This window comes from Rutilus rutilus (genome assembly GCF_951802725.1).
Source record: "Rutilus rutilus genome assembly, chromosome: 13".
Taxonomy (NCBI): Eukaryota; Metazoa; Chordata; class Actinopteri; order Cypriniformes; family Leuciscidae; genus Rutilus; species Rutilus rutilus.
In genome coordinates this window covers 18,340,991-18,356,353 of record NC_140218.1, presented here as the reverse complement: position 1 = coordinate 18,356,353, position 15,363 = coordinate 18,340,991, and the positions used below count along the sequence as shown (strand labels likewise).

Sequence of the window (15,363 nt, the reverse complement as noted above, 5' to 3'; positions counted from 1 at the left end):
ATGTTGGTTTTACTTTGCTTTATGAAGAATTTCAAAGAGAGACAAAGCCAAGGCTTTAAAAATGTGAGGGATATTGTGACAGTAGATTTTAATGTTCATATATATATATATATATATATATATATATAGGCTATATATATATATATATATATATATATATAGGCTATATATATATATATATATATATATATATATATATAGGATATATATATACACTGAATAAAATACTCAACAAAATATTTTTCAATTATAGCATGTGGCTCTACAGAAAAAAAAAAGAAGAAAAAAAAAATAGCGGAGACTTGGGAAAGTTATCACAAAAGGGCTTTTTTCCCTGGCCCATATTGGTGGAAATTTTCAGCTTTTCTGTACTTAAAAAAAAAAAAAAAAACTTTCTTTTAGAAATAATAAACCTACACGAGAAATACCAATAAAGGGTAGATAACAAACTCCAAATATGCAAGCTCTATCGTTTCCTTTTAAGTTAATGGAAGTCCTGATGAGTTGCCGCCATCTTGTGGCATGAAAAGGAAATTACCACACTTTATAAAGTAACAGCAACTTCGAAATACATCATGAAAAAAAACGAAACAATTTATTTTTTTTATTTTTTTTATACAGCTAATTGGGGAAGATGTCCCCCTTAAGAACAATGGGTCTCATTCATATACGCAAAAACGTTTTCACGAACAAATCATGATTCACCAAAAACTTTCGTTCTAAAATATATTATACATTTACGAAAATAAACCAGGGAGGATCCCAGTAGGCCTAAAAGAGATTCATCTAAAAAGTAAATGTAGCCTATTATATGACTCACATACAGCCATATAAATATATACATAGGCCTAGGCTATTTATCCATCCATATTTTAATTTAAGGTAGACTATCTCATAATAGCAATAATAAACTAGTTTAATGAATTTTAACCCCTAAAAAAAGATTCCACATCATTTCTTGGTTCATTTGGGAACATTTTATTGAAAAATAAAACTTTTTTGACAATGGTCAGAGAGCAATACAAAATCACAAAACTTTTACAAAAATGTCAAGAATACAAAATAAATGAATACAACTATATTTAGAGCATATATTGTGCACTAATACGTGATATGTATTAGTGCAGGATATGCATTAGTGCAGTATCAGGAGCAGAGTGGCGCAGCGGAAGCGTGCTGGGCCCATAACCCAGAGGTCGATGGATCGAAACCATCCTCTGCTAAGACTGCTTCACTTATAAACATGCTCTGCTCTTACTTGAAGAAAAGCTCACACATGTGCTCTTCATGTGTGCCTAAACACAAGTCCTTAGTGGGGTGGTGTGGCGCAATGGATAAGACACATGCCTTTGGTGTGAGAGACCCGGGTTCGAATCCACTGTGTGACACCAATGTGTCCCTGAGCAAGACACTTAACCCCTAGTTGCTCCAGAGGCGTGCGACCTCTGACATATATAGCCAAAGACATCCTCGAAAATTGCCCCGTATGATAGCCTACAACGTTGTCGAGGCAAGAAAAACTGAATTTCTGACCAGGCATGCAAAATAAAATAAAAAACCTTCATACACAGTCACACACACAGATGTTTATGTACATTTCATGTCATTTTAAATAAGATTACTTAAGCAAATAATCTTGCCGCCTTCACACCATGTGCTCCTGTGGTGTGACCATGTGTCAGAATAGGAAGTACTGCTTTCAAATGGTGCTTGATTGTGACTGCCACACCTTATAGGACTGTTCTTTGATACTGTTTTGACCATACTACTTGGTTGCAATCATTTAAAGAAACACGTGCTGAACATGGGGCTTAAAAACGTTCTGTTGCGTGAGGGCAACGCTGTGCTGTAGACTAGAGGGTTAATGAACAGCCAAGATGTCTAAATTGTACATCTTACTCATCAAATTATTGAATAATAGCACCATGAATTACAATATGTATTAAATAATAATAAAAAAATAACACGTAAAAAGATCTCATTTTATATTTTCTCTTCAAAATAAAAAGTATATTTTTTCCCCCACAAACCCCTCGATAAATAGACACAGAAACCTTTCATATTCAGCATAATACAATGTCACAAATCACTATTTTTGAAATAAGACAGAATTAGTATAACAGATCTCACGAATGTTGATAATTGCAAAATGACCAAATTAAAGAGAGCATAGCCATTCATAAAATGTGTTAAATGTGTTGTGCCATTTATTGTCAAGAGAAAAAATTAAGGAGGCCGTTCATTTTGTTCATCTTATCCTAATCTTCTTCGTGTCCATTCATCCTGCCGTTATGTTTGAAAAAGGCTTGTCGGCTCTTTACCATGAATGTGTTAACAGAACATTTAGTCGCTAGTGACACATTTTAAATGATTCTTGAGATAATAAAGATCGTATTCATTCATAGAGGTGGAATCTCCAGTGGAATGATAACGGAACTTGGAATAGGCTTTGTCAGTCTCAGACTGTCCCCATGGCAACATCGCCTTGATCTTCGATGCATGACCGATAATAACATCATCACAGGAGCCCACATGAAGGGAGCCAAGCCCATCAATAAAAAATGCTGAAGAAAGAACAAAACCGTCAGGGTAATACTAAAACATTGCCACATGCATCCATGATATACTTTGCATTAGACCTCTTACCTAAATGGCCAACTCGAGCCAGACGAGGGTCAAAGCCTACTTCTCGCATCTTTTCTGTGCGAGCCATGAAAAAATTAATGACAGCATCTGCAACAACACAATTGGAAAATCCCTCGATGGCGTGGTGGAATCCTGTCCTTATGTGTAAGCAATCTCCCTCTTCATCACCTGCGTCTGTGGAGATGATGTGTCGATAGGTGGCAGTGTATCCCGTCACTTCTCTGACTGCTCCCCCCACCTCACAAACCCAGGAAGAAGTTTATGTCAGTCAGATTATTGAAAGTACATTCATGATAATTGCACAACTTAAATTTTTTTTTTTTTTTTTTATATAAGTATAAATATAAGCATTTGGGATTTGTTTGTGTGTTCATGTATGTATGTATGTACGTACGTATGTACGTACGTATGTATGTACACACACACATACATACACAGACAGTATATAGCCTATACATACTGTATATATAAAAGCTATAAATAGGCTATATCAGTTAATATTAGTCTACTTTTACATTTCATTTGAATTATTCTTATCAAACAAATTATAATCAAATTATAATAAACTTTTTAAATGTTATTCTCTGGACGCCTTATTTGTGCATGGGATTTTGGCTGTTTACATGTACACCTTTTGTTTGAATTCAAATCATTCATTCCGATTGATGAATCCGAACATAGTGTTACATCAACCCGATCACTTTATTTATCGTTCATGTGAGGGTTTATAGCCTATGCCACAAGCTTCTAATCAGAATTGATTTTTTGACATGCGCTCACTGCACAAACACACAGAGCGTCCCGCTGTTTGTGCATACTATTCTCCTACATTACCGTGAGTGGTAGGAGAATTTTACAATTACAGAGTCATTTATGACATTTAATTAACAACAACTGCAGCTTGTTCCGCGTGTCATAAGTCATTGCGCCATTTCAACGTCATTGCACATACGCAGTCCTTTCCAGTTTCGGTTTTCAATCCGATCAAGTGTTTACATGTTCTCTCGATCGGATTATAAGGAACAAACCAATCACCCCTTTCAATCCGATCGAAATTTAATTCTGCTCGAGGTCAATTGGATCGATTAAGGTTGAAGGCTTTTCAGTCCGTTTGAGCCGCCAATCTGATTACTAATGGATTATTTGCTTATTATTTGATGTCGCCTTGTTGTGGCGGGGTATAAACTGACAAGTAACTGGAAATATTGTCTACACTGTAAGTTTCTCAGTATTAGCATCTTGTTTATTGACCTGTTGTATTAAAATCAATATAAAACATGCAATGGTGTTTTTCCGAATATCAGCACGGCTGTGAGTATCTCCAGATCAAAGCCTAGAAGGTGTTCAGTAATACAACACCAATGGAAGTGTGACATGTAGGCTATAGGGGAAGCAGGGCAAGCTTTCCCACGGTCCACCCATATGATATGACTCAGGAAAAAGAGGCTTTCATTTAACATATGCTGACAACCAAGCATTGCGATTGTCACACTACACTCACCTAAAGGATTATTAGGAACACCATACTAATACTGTGTTTGACCCCCTTTCGCCTTCAGAACTGCCTTAATTCTACGTGGCATTGATTCAACAAGATGCTGAAAGCATTCTTTAGAAATGTTGGCCCATATTGATAGGATAGCATCTTGCAGTTGATGGAGATTTGTGGGATACACATCCAGGGCACGAAGCTCCCGTTCCACCACATCCCAAAGATGCTCTATTGGGTTGAGATCTGGTGACTGTGGGGGCCATTTTAGTACAGTGAACTCATTGTCATGTTCAAGAAACCAATTTGAAATGATTCGAGCTTTGTGACATGGTGCATTATCCTGCTGGAAGTAGCCATCAGAGGATGGGTACATGGTGGTCATAAAGGGATGGACATGGTCAGAAACAATGCTCAGGTTGGCTGTGGCATTTAAACAATGCCCAATTGGCACTAAGGGGCCTAAAGTGTGCCAAGAAAACATCCCCCACACCATTACACCACCACCACCAGCCTGGTAACAAGGCATGATGGATCCATGTTCTCATTCTGTTTACACCAAATTCTGACTCTACCATCTGAATGTCTCAACAGAAATCGAGACTCATCAGACCAGGCAACATTTTTCCAGTCTTCAACTGTCCAATTTTGGTGAGCTCGTGCAAATTGTAGCCTCTTTTTCCTATTTGTAGTGGAGATGAGTGGTACCCGGTGGGGTCTTCTGCTGTTGTAGCCCATCCGCCTCAAGGTTGTGCGTGTTGTGGCTTCACAAATGCTTTGCTGCATACCTCGGTTGTAACGAGTGGTTCTTTCAGTCAAAGTTGCTCTTCTATCAGCTTGAATCAGTCTGCCCATTCTCCTCTGACCTCTAGCATCAACAAGGCATTTTCGCCCACAGGACTGCTGCATACTGGATGTTTTTCCCTTTTCACACCATTCTTTGTAAACCCTAGAAATGGTTGTGCGTGAAAATCCCAGTAACTGAGCAGATTGTGAAATACTCAGACTGGCCCGTCTGACACCAACAACCATGCCACGCTCAAAATTGCTTAAATCACCTTTCTTTCCCATTCTGACATTCAGTTTGGAGTTCAGGAGATTGTCTTGACCAGGACCACACCCCTAAATGCATTGAAGCAACTGCCATGTGATTGGTTGATTAGATAATTGCATTAATGAGAAATTGAACAGGTGTTCCTAATAATCCTTTAGGTGAGTGTATATTAGGAATGTTTGCATTTACATGTATTCATTTAGCAGATACTTCATTATCCAAATGAGGAAACAGCAGGCAATTTATCACAGGGAGAACAATATTATAGCTTATATAAGTTTAGTGAAAACTACACTAGTAAACTAGCTGGAGCAGAGATGATGCAAAAAAGGAGGAGAATTTAAAGTACAGTATAAACATTTAAACAAATAAAGCAGCAAATAAGAGATAGAGTAGACGAAGTGTCTTGGTTTATGTTTGAGGATTAGTTAAGTGCTTGTGGAAGAGGTGTGTCATGGGGTTTTCACAAGTTTCCATTATGGGACTCTCTATGGAATGTCATTTTAAGTGTTTAGCATTCTTAAAAACCAGATAGTCTTTTGTGCCGTTATCAGTGACCTAGATAAAGTTGAAAGGTCATTGTTCAGTATGTGTTCATGCTAGAACACACTTTTTGCTGACATCACTGTAAATCTGCAGCTGTTCACATCAGAGCAAAATATTTTCTAGTAACATCTAATGCAGCCTCGTCGGATTTGGTGACCTTGCTTTATATCTGCAACTGTTCGTATCAGGTTATGCTTTTTGTGGTTTGAAACAGAGGCGATTAGATATCAACAGAGTGAAGATAAAGCCATTGTGTCTAAAATAGCTGTTCACATCAGAGAAATATGCTTTCTAAAATGTGTCTGTGTCTAAAATGTGACACTTATTGTCATAAGTGTATTGTGATTGTCAAAACATTTTAGTACTTACTGAATTTTATTAGGTTTAATGGCAACATGTTACAATGTTTACATGGTACAATTTCTGGTAAGCTATGTTTTTTATTATTATTGCTTGACACAAATTTCACGATTTCAGGTCAAGTTTTATTTAATATTGACTCATTTGGATAAATATTAGGTACACAAGATAGGCGTTAGTTTTTCTCAAGAAAAAAAAAAACCCTCACCTAATGCTGTAAACATGCAGAGAGCCTTATTAGTTGGTAGTATTATTTAAGGTTAAAAATAACTCAAATTAAATATAATGCGTTTTTTATTAGAACAACAACTTTATTTAATGAAATAAGTAAAAATATAATACATATGTAATATAGTACACATATTTAGCAAAATTCTGTATAGCTCTTTTTTTCTAGCCAACATTAAATGGCTTTCCTGAGGTAAATGTTATGTGACATAATAGTTCTCCCGCTGTTTTATTGACCCCTTTCCGCGGATGAAAAACACTGATTGGTTGATATGTATGAGGAATATACATTTCGGTAAGTTGTACTGTATCTTTCAACAGTGTTCGTGTTTATTTACTATTAGCTAGAGATGATCGGTTCACGTGCTGCTAGGGATCTGTCACGTCACATTTACAAGCGCCAAAACGGTATTTATTGTTTGAATTTCATAATAAAATTGACAGAATCTGAGAGCTGATATTTTTTTTTTAAGTAACCTGCTCTGTCTAGTCTGTCGGTCTCCGTGTCCTCTTTGCTTCGCGATTTTTCTGTGCGTGAGAAAGTGTGGCGTGAGAGCGTGTGAAAGTGTAAATCGCGTGAGTCTCACGGTGAATGCGTGAGAGTTGGCAGATTTCATAAGAGTATAAACAAGCACAAGCAGTTGTAAGGAGGACAGTTAAGGAAAGCCAAGAAGATGTATTGGATGTCATACTGTAGTGAAATAGGGAAGAATACACTAGAAGAGGTGGGGCATGATAAAGAAAATTAAGTGAATTCAAAAGAATAATGGTACCCAGTTTTCACCGCAAATCATCTGTTGGATGTCCCATTCTCTACAGTATGAGTGAATTAAAGAGTGCAGTGTGAAGAATGAGACAATCTACTCCAGGATTAGATGGAGTGATAAAGTATTTTAATGAAGTTTCTATGAAGGTGATTTTAGCATTTTGTAATAGAATTTGGATGTTTGTTTAGAAAACAGTCTAGTATGTGAAAAACTGTACGCCAACAGAGTAGTATTTCAGAATACACAGTATTCGGAAAAAACAGTAGGCCTAGGCGTAAAGTCCCTGGCCTGGATGACCTACTACCTCTGGCGAGATTCTGAAGTGCGCATTCAATGGAAACAAGGATTTATTAATGGAGGTGAAGAGACGCAACTGACACTGGTAGGTCACATAATGACAACATGGCGGGTGTAGTATATCCAAATAACATTCATATAATATATAAATATAAATATAATAGCCTACTACACACATTCATTCTATATAGAATGTACTTTTTAAACGGCCTGGTGGAGAATGCGGGCAATTGCAGCTGAAAATGAATTCCCTAAAACATCTGATTAGCTGAAATTGACGATCTGCTCCATCACATCACAGGTAAGCCATCTTCCTGTGATTTTTAAAGAATAAATCAACCATGAAAAGGGTTATTAATTGAAATAGCAGTGATGTACCTAGGGCTGGGCAATAAAACGGTATCGGTATTTATCGACGGTACACCATTGTCGGTAACGATATCAAACTTTTTTTTATATCGCGCTCTATTTTCATTAAAACTGGCGCGACCACAACAACGTTGCCCAACATCAAATGGCAAATGTAATGAAAGCGGAACGAAACTCCGCTACTCATTATTTTGTGCTTCACGGACCGTTTATCAGTTTGGACCAATGCCAGTGCAGCGCGAGCCTATCTTGATCAAGTGACACTGTTACTACACAGCGCTAAGAGATCCAGTAAAGAAAGCATTTTAATTCACCACAGAAGTAATAACAGCGCTGCAAGATCTAGTGAGAAGCATTCATTTCAAATTTCTCTGTTATTAACGGATCAAACAGCGCTGATGTGGAAACCAGGAGAAACATTGTACCATGAATGAACTAGTTATAGGCTTTAAGTCCACAGATCAGCAACATTCAATATGGATTTAATGTAGTAACACTAACTGTAACCATGGAAGTTTGGCAGATAGTAAAATGCTTTCAAGTACGTCACACATATTTTTCCAGCACTTCAAAACTCAAATATTATCATATTTAAATGTTATTTTTAATGTGATGACCAAAACATTATTTGTTCATCCTTCAAAGATTACCCCAATTTAAAAAACTAAAAGTTTCAAGATGTAGGAAAACTCAAACTTATCTAAAAATATTTTTTCTTTTAACAAATTTTTTTTCTCTGCCATTTTTTCTTTTTGCGGTCTCAAAAATGTACCTAACCGTGACACCAGTGTTGTATCGAACCGAACTATGAATTTTGTGAACCGGTTACACCCATACGTATTACAGATGTTGATCTACCTCAAATTTTGCCTTGATTGGTCTACAAATACACTGTTACATTGCACACATTTTGTAACATTTTAAGTTCAACAGTTTCTTTAACACTTACTTTTCTATCTTAATATAAGACATAAAGATTACATTTTTTTTATATTTTATTTTTATTTTTGACTGCTAAAACTAGTATAATTTGTTGTTTGCCTTAACGTGGATAAAAAAAAGAAAGAAAAAAAGTGGTTTAAATTCAAACTTTTCTATTTTCTACGAAAAAGTTTATAAAAAAATATAAATAATTATCGATACCAAACATTATGAAACATATCGTGATACATTTTTTAGCTATATCTCACAGCCCTAAATGTACCTTTAGATTTAGTATTTATCCTGATAAATATAACCTACCATAAAAGGGTTATTACTAGAAATAGCAGTAATACATCTGTAAGCATAGTATTTATCGAAGGTTATCCACCTGTAAAAGGGAGATGATTAAGGGTTCCATGTAATCCTCCAGATGTTTAGAACACACATTAATTTGTATTGATTATTTGTCAAATTGAAATCGTTGACGATGGCAATATGAATTTTGAAAGTTTAAGAGATCTCTTTATACCAAAAAGAGTGCATAAAGCCCTTAAACCAAGAAATATTTTGTGTAGATCGAGACCATAAATTTGATTTGTTCTTCATTACCATACATAAATTTGTACAAACTCTGCGCAGTCAAACTCATTACGCGCAACTGACTGGGCCCGAATTTCGTAGTACTATTTTACTCCGTACATTAGGCGACGACGTGACCGAAGAATATCTGATCAATGAGTGCCCAACTCTAAATCAGAAACTCAAATTGGGAAACTGGGGTACCGCTGATTACCCAAATACATGTAAATGGGAAGATCAGAGCCATGTCAATGATTTTTTCGAGGAGCTAAACTAATTTTGCTCACACAACACTATCACGGACTATTCTATCACATTTGAGTAAGCATAAAGTGTGTGAGACCATCAATGAACTGTACTGTGTATCATAAGTGAGGGAAACAGTCAGTTTGATAAGTGTTATAAATGATGATGTCTCACAAACTCTGCCTGTTCCCACAGATCAGCCAACCCATAATTTTGTACCTAACTAGCAGATCCTGATCCGAAGTTTGAAACCAGTGAAGGTGGGTGAGCCCAAATACCAAGATCCAGCTACAGCGATTTCGGTAACCAGAACAGGCGTTCTTACTGACTACCAGCCAGTGGATAACGTGTTACCACACGTCTACAGCTTCTGAAACACAATGATATCACCCTGACTCCTCCCGCTGCGGGATATCCAGTGCCAAAGTGGTCACAGGGAAAGAAGATGTCTGATCTTTTTACCGTTCCCAAAATTGGCTATAAAGGGGAGCAGGTTTTTGGTCAGGTGGGTCTCTTGGGAGTGATAGAGAATTCATCAGGCTTTTGTTAATGTCTCATCCCTGACTTTAGAGTGCGGATTATTGCATGTGCTCGACGATTGGCCAACACTCTAATGAGGGAGAGACCGAATAAATAAGGCTTGACTGAAGTGACTGAGGCTCTGACCCATGTCAAGAATGCTGTGACAGTGTTTACTCATTTAGCCCAGCTTTCAGAACAATATTTGTTTATTCTATGGAGGTGTCCCTCAAGGTTCTTTTCTTGGACCACTTCTGTTCAATATTTATTTGTTACCTCTTGGTCACTATATCCATAGTCATGGTCTCAGCTAATCGCTGTTATGTCGATGACTTGCAAATTTACATATCAGCTCGCTCAGTCTCTGCTCTTCCTCTGGACTTAAAACCAGATTTTAATGTCCGCAATACAGTTCAATATGGCACTAAGCACTAAAACACTGAAACTATAATTCATGCTTTGATAGCCTCTCATCTTGACTACTGTAACTCTCTTCTTATTGGGCTGCCTGCTAAAACAATCACTAGACTACAATATGTTCAAAATTCTGCTGCCAGTCAATCATCAAGTCAATAAATCTAATCAAATTACCCCTTTGCTCTATAACCTACATTGGTTCCTGTCCGCATTCAGTATAAAGTTCTCTTGTTAACTTTTAAATGTCTTCATGGAGTTGCTCCCAATTATTTATCTGAACTTCTGCACCATTATTCAGCTCTTTGCTCTTGTAAGAATTGAGAAATTAGAAAATGCCGGACAGTCTGGTTGAAGGGCGACCAGACCCTGAGAGGACAAAGGACCTCTCTGGAAATGAACATTTGAACTCCCCCTTGTGCACTATCGAGACGAAAGTCTCACCTCCGAGTCATCCTAATCTACATTTCATTTCCTCATCCCTCACCCCTCAGCTATTATTTTACCAATCAGTTATTTGATATTTTATTTAGAGGGCGGGACTATTCTGCCATATTGCATGTTTCACTTTCTCCCATTCATAATAATATGAGTGCACGTCTTTGTATATCTAAAGCCTTTGATCATACCTTTATCCAGGTAGACCTGCATTCTTTGTAGTGCCAATTAAAATGTGACTGTGTAACAGACAGTCCTAAACTATGATATAGTAGCCTAATATTAATGCTAGAAAGCCTATGCACTTGCGATTTTTTAAATAGTCTATTCCATTTCAACATTAAATACATTTTCACATTCATCTTGACTTAGGAGTTCCGCACCTCTTAAATCACAAGATTGTTTCTCTATAGGGAGGAACTGACTTTTTATAGTGAGAAGTCACACCCGGCAATTAAACTTGCTTTTGAAACTATTGCTCATGGCTTAATCCTAAAATGTTGACATCTAAGAAGTTGATCCAGGAACATGTTGTACAGTACTTGGGAAAACATGCTGTACAGGTTTGTGCGAAATCAGGTTTTGCGTTCAAGGATTTGTTTTCTAGTTCACAGTCTCTCAGTAAGTCAAACACACTTGAGTTTGTGTTAATGGTGGGGTTTGTTTGTGTAGTGTGAAAATGGCAGCAATGTTTCTCAACATACTACAACAGCCTTTAACTTTAGAATGTTCGTGCTTGTTCAGTCAGGTGAACCAAACCCCAGGTGCATGATGCCTCCGGCTTACTTCTTTGCATCTTACAATCTCCTGTTTATGTTATCTTTGAATCTCATTTGTTTGCCACAACTAGCCAAACAACACAAAAGCTTTGTGTTATGAGAAATATATGCATTTTCAGTATGTTTTTTTATTTATTTTTTAATGTCACCTTTGGTTTTGTAAAGCAGTTTCTTATACTAAATCACAAAGTTGTGGCTTCATACCCGGGAGGGAGAAACTGCAACTTTGTGACAGTTGGGTTGCCATTATTTCACAATCACATTATTCATCACTTCCTGCTTCCTAACATGTAAAAATGCAACAAAAATTGCTCTCTCACCAGGTCTAAAGTGGTTCTCTCCAAAATATCCACCATCTTTTCCAGTTTGGTCCTTGAGGTGAAAATGAAGTCATCATCCACCCAAAGCACATATTTGGTTGTTACCTGAGAGACTGCCAGATTACGCCCAGCAAACCAGCCCTGTAATGATGAGCAGACAGACAAACAAACAATCTATTTGTCCTGAGAAGGAAACCCATGCTCTCAAAAACCCCATGCTGAGTCATCCATACCTTGCCAAAGGGCATGATATAATGTTCGATGTAGGGTCCAGTTACAGGTTTAGCATCCCTGGTGTCATCAGCTATCACTATAGTTATAGTGGGGTAGAACTGTCGAATGCTGTTGATCAAATCCTGAAGTTTATCATATCGTAGAAATGTTTTTGTGGCAATGGTGACCAGAGTGCTTACATTGTACTCTGTGGGAGGGAAAATATCAAAACATGAGTATTGTGAAATTTCTAATAAATGGAGTTGAAAAGACTTTATAACTATTTAATATATCGGTTTTACCTTTTCTGGGTCCAGGATAATAGAATTTAGGCATTGGTGGATGTCTGATCTTAATTGTGAAGGTGGCCAGGAAAATACCTGCTTTAAATTGTACTGTCACAGACAAAGGAAAAGTATTATATAATTAAAAGACAAAAAAGACTACTGAATATAGAGCTAAATGCTAAATGGCATGTATTGTCAGTAAATTTTGTTCAATCAAACAGTTTATAACATTAGGCATATATAACATGATATACATGTGTAATCTCCAAAGTTTTGCAGTTTTCTGTCTTTGTTTAAATGTATCTTTTTGATGATCCTGCCTTATTCACTGAATTGTGTGCTTTGGATTTAAAATAAAATAAAAATCCAATATCATTATCCTCCATAAATCCCAGATGACTTTACCTACTGTCATTACAACATCACAGGAAAATTTGTCAATATTTACCTTCATTTCAAAACTGTTCACGGTCATTTTATTGTGTGGAACACAAAAGAGGAATTAAGAATAATTCTTCACAAATCTTTATGTAGCTCTCTCCATTCAACAGTTTAGAGACCATGGGCTAACAAGATCCATAAAAAGTAACCCAAACTAATTTTGTGATTCTGAATTGACATGATAGGTTTGTGTGAGAAACAGACCCAAAGTCATTATTCACTCTCAAATGATCTTTCTTACCAAGTATTGTCAGTAAATTGTGTTTATATCAAATAGTTCTCAAACATGAGACATAGAAAACACCATTAGATATAGGTTTTCAGCCATCATTAATTTCCTCTGTGTTAACCATCTAATTTTTAAAGGGATACTCCACTTTTTTTTGGAAATAGGCTCATTTTACAACTCCCCTATGGTTAAACAGTTGAGTTTTACCGTTTTCGAATCCAAGACCGACGGAAAATGAAAAGTTGTGATTTTCTAGGCTGATATGGCTAGGAACTATACTCTCATTCCTGCGTAATAATCAAGAAACTTTGCTGCCGTACCATGAGTCCAGCAGGCGTAATGATATGACGCAGCGCCTAGAAATAGTCCCCAGCTCGGTAACTTCCATCGTGACCGGGACTAAGTTTGTCTAACCTATTAGACCTATTTCCAGGCGCTGCGTCATATCATTACGCCTGCTGCACTCATGGTACGGCAGCAAAGTTTCTTGATTAGTCTTGTCCGATTCAATGATCTATGCTGGTACTGCCAGACCCGGAGATCGGCTGAATGGATTCGAAAACGGTAAAACTCAACTGTTTAACTCTGGGGGAGTTGTAAAATGAGCCTATTTCCAAAAAAAGTGGAGTATCCCTTTAAAGTTTTGACAGTTTTTTGCATTTCTCTTTGTTGAAACACATCACGTCCTGAGCTTGCCTTTTTTATTGATTTGTGCACTTTGGGTTATTTAATTCTATATTATTCTATTTTATAAATCCTTATAGATGGCTCTATCCTCTGTGTCATTACAAGATAACAGAAACCTGTTATACAAGATGACAGGAAACATATGCTGGTCAGATAATGGATATTTGCCTTGACCAAATTCTTCTCTATACGCAGTGCTACTGTACAGTCAAATTGGCATGGTTTTATTTCAGTTAGCCTAATAGCTAGTTTGATTTGCATTGAGAGATGATCTTATGGAAAGTACCCCATGCCAATCTCTAGGTATGGTGAAGGCTGTGTGATGATGTGGGGCTATTTTAATTCCAAAGGCCAAGGGAACTTTATCAGGATGCATAGTATCCTGGATCCATGAAGTAACTGGCCTTTAAAAATAAAAATCTGCCTGCCTCTATGGGAATTTAACATAGGGGTGTCCAAACTTATGCACCCTGTATTTTAAGGAAGAACATTTATTTATTTACAATACATTATTCATTCACAAAGAAAATTGGTGTCCTTAAAGGTTGGATTTTTCCAAATTTTTTAAATTAAGGCATTAAGTTCAATTTCCAAAAGATGATTTTTTATTCCTCTTTTTAGTCAACTTTAGCATGGGTGTCTAAACTTATGCATAGCACTGTATATCAAGACAAACAAAAAATGTATTACAAGTTTTTAAAAATTGTTTGTTAACATGGACAAACTGTGCATAATCTAATTACAGATGTGCTAATTTGCATAAATATCACAACAGGTCTAAACATTGGGTATAGCCAGGTGAAAATGTCTTGTTGAATCTTGTTGACAAATAACAGTAAAATACTTTATGTTAAGGTCTGAATGGAACCCATTTAGACTACCCATGAGCATTAATACATAGAGGCAGGAAGAAGTACTTTAGAAACCAGCCTTTATTAATTATTATTGCAGAGATTGGGTTTGGGGATGGGTCAGTGGGACTGTTTCTGGGGGACGAATCTGAGGCAAGAACAGGAGACAATGGTAAGGAGAATGCAGAAGACAAAAGGTAAGTAAAATAAAAAGTAAATCCCCAGAAACAGTCCCACAGACCCAGCCTGGCTATACCCAATGTTTAGATCTGTTGTGGTATTTATGCAAATTAGCACATCTGTAATTAGATTATGCACCGTTTGTCCATGTTAACAAACAATTAAAAAAACTTGTAATACATTTTTTGTTTGTCTTGATATAAGTAATCAACTCAGTAATTTTCATGGTGATATCTAAAGGTTCATTTTTTTACCCTATTCAAGTGAGAAAAATAATGAATAGGCGTATGAATAGGATATATTTGGGTCTTTTTCGGAACTTTCCCCTAATGGGATTCTTCGGGGCTTTTTTTTTCCTTACTCAGGACATATTGAGGATACAAAATCAGTTGAGTTTGATTCTGTTGCAATTTGTTCACGGTTGACCCCCATTTTGGCTTAAAACGCCTGGACTAATAATACATTGTTGTTGTTTGCATAACAAACATCTTCATTCATTA

At 36.7% G+C, this 15,363-nt stretch overlaps 1 protein-coding gene across 3 annotated transcripts in view; it reads right to left on the bottom strand.

The window, feature by feature from the left end:
• Window positions 1-1,736: 1,736 nt before the first annotated feature.
• Window positions 1,737-15,363, bottom strand: part of b4galnt1a (beta-1,4-N-acetyl-galactosaminyl transferase 1a) — a 64,992-nt gene continuing 51,365 nt past the window's right edge. For all 3 annotated transcript variants that reach the window (XM_084427837.1, XM_084427838.1, XM_084427839.1), the window contains exons 7-11: window positions 12,491-12,583; window positions 12,209-12,396; window positions 11,976-12,116; window positions 2,647-2,884; window positions 1,737-2,564 (exon numbers count right to left, since the gene is read on the bottom strand). In XM_084427837.1, the coding sequence (XP_084283963.1) occupies window positions 2,344-2,564; window positions 2,647-2,884; window positions 11,976-12,116; window positions 12,209-12,396; window positions 12,491-12,583 (881 nt within the window). In that variant the 3' untranslated portion in view covers window positions 1,737-2,343. The remainder of the gene's footprint in view (window positions 2,565-2,646; window positions 2,885-11,975; window positions 12,117-12,208; window positions 12,397-12,490; window positions 12,584-15,363) is intronic.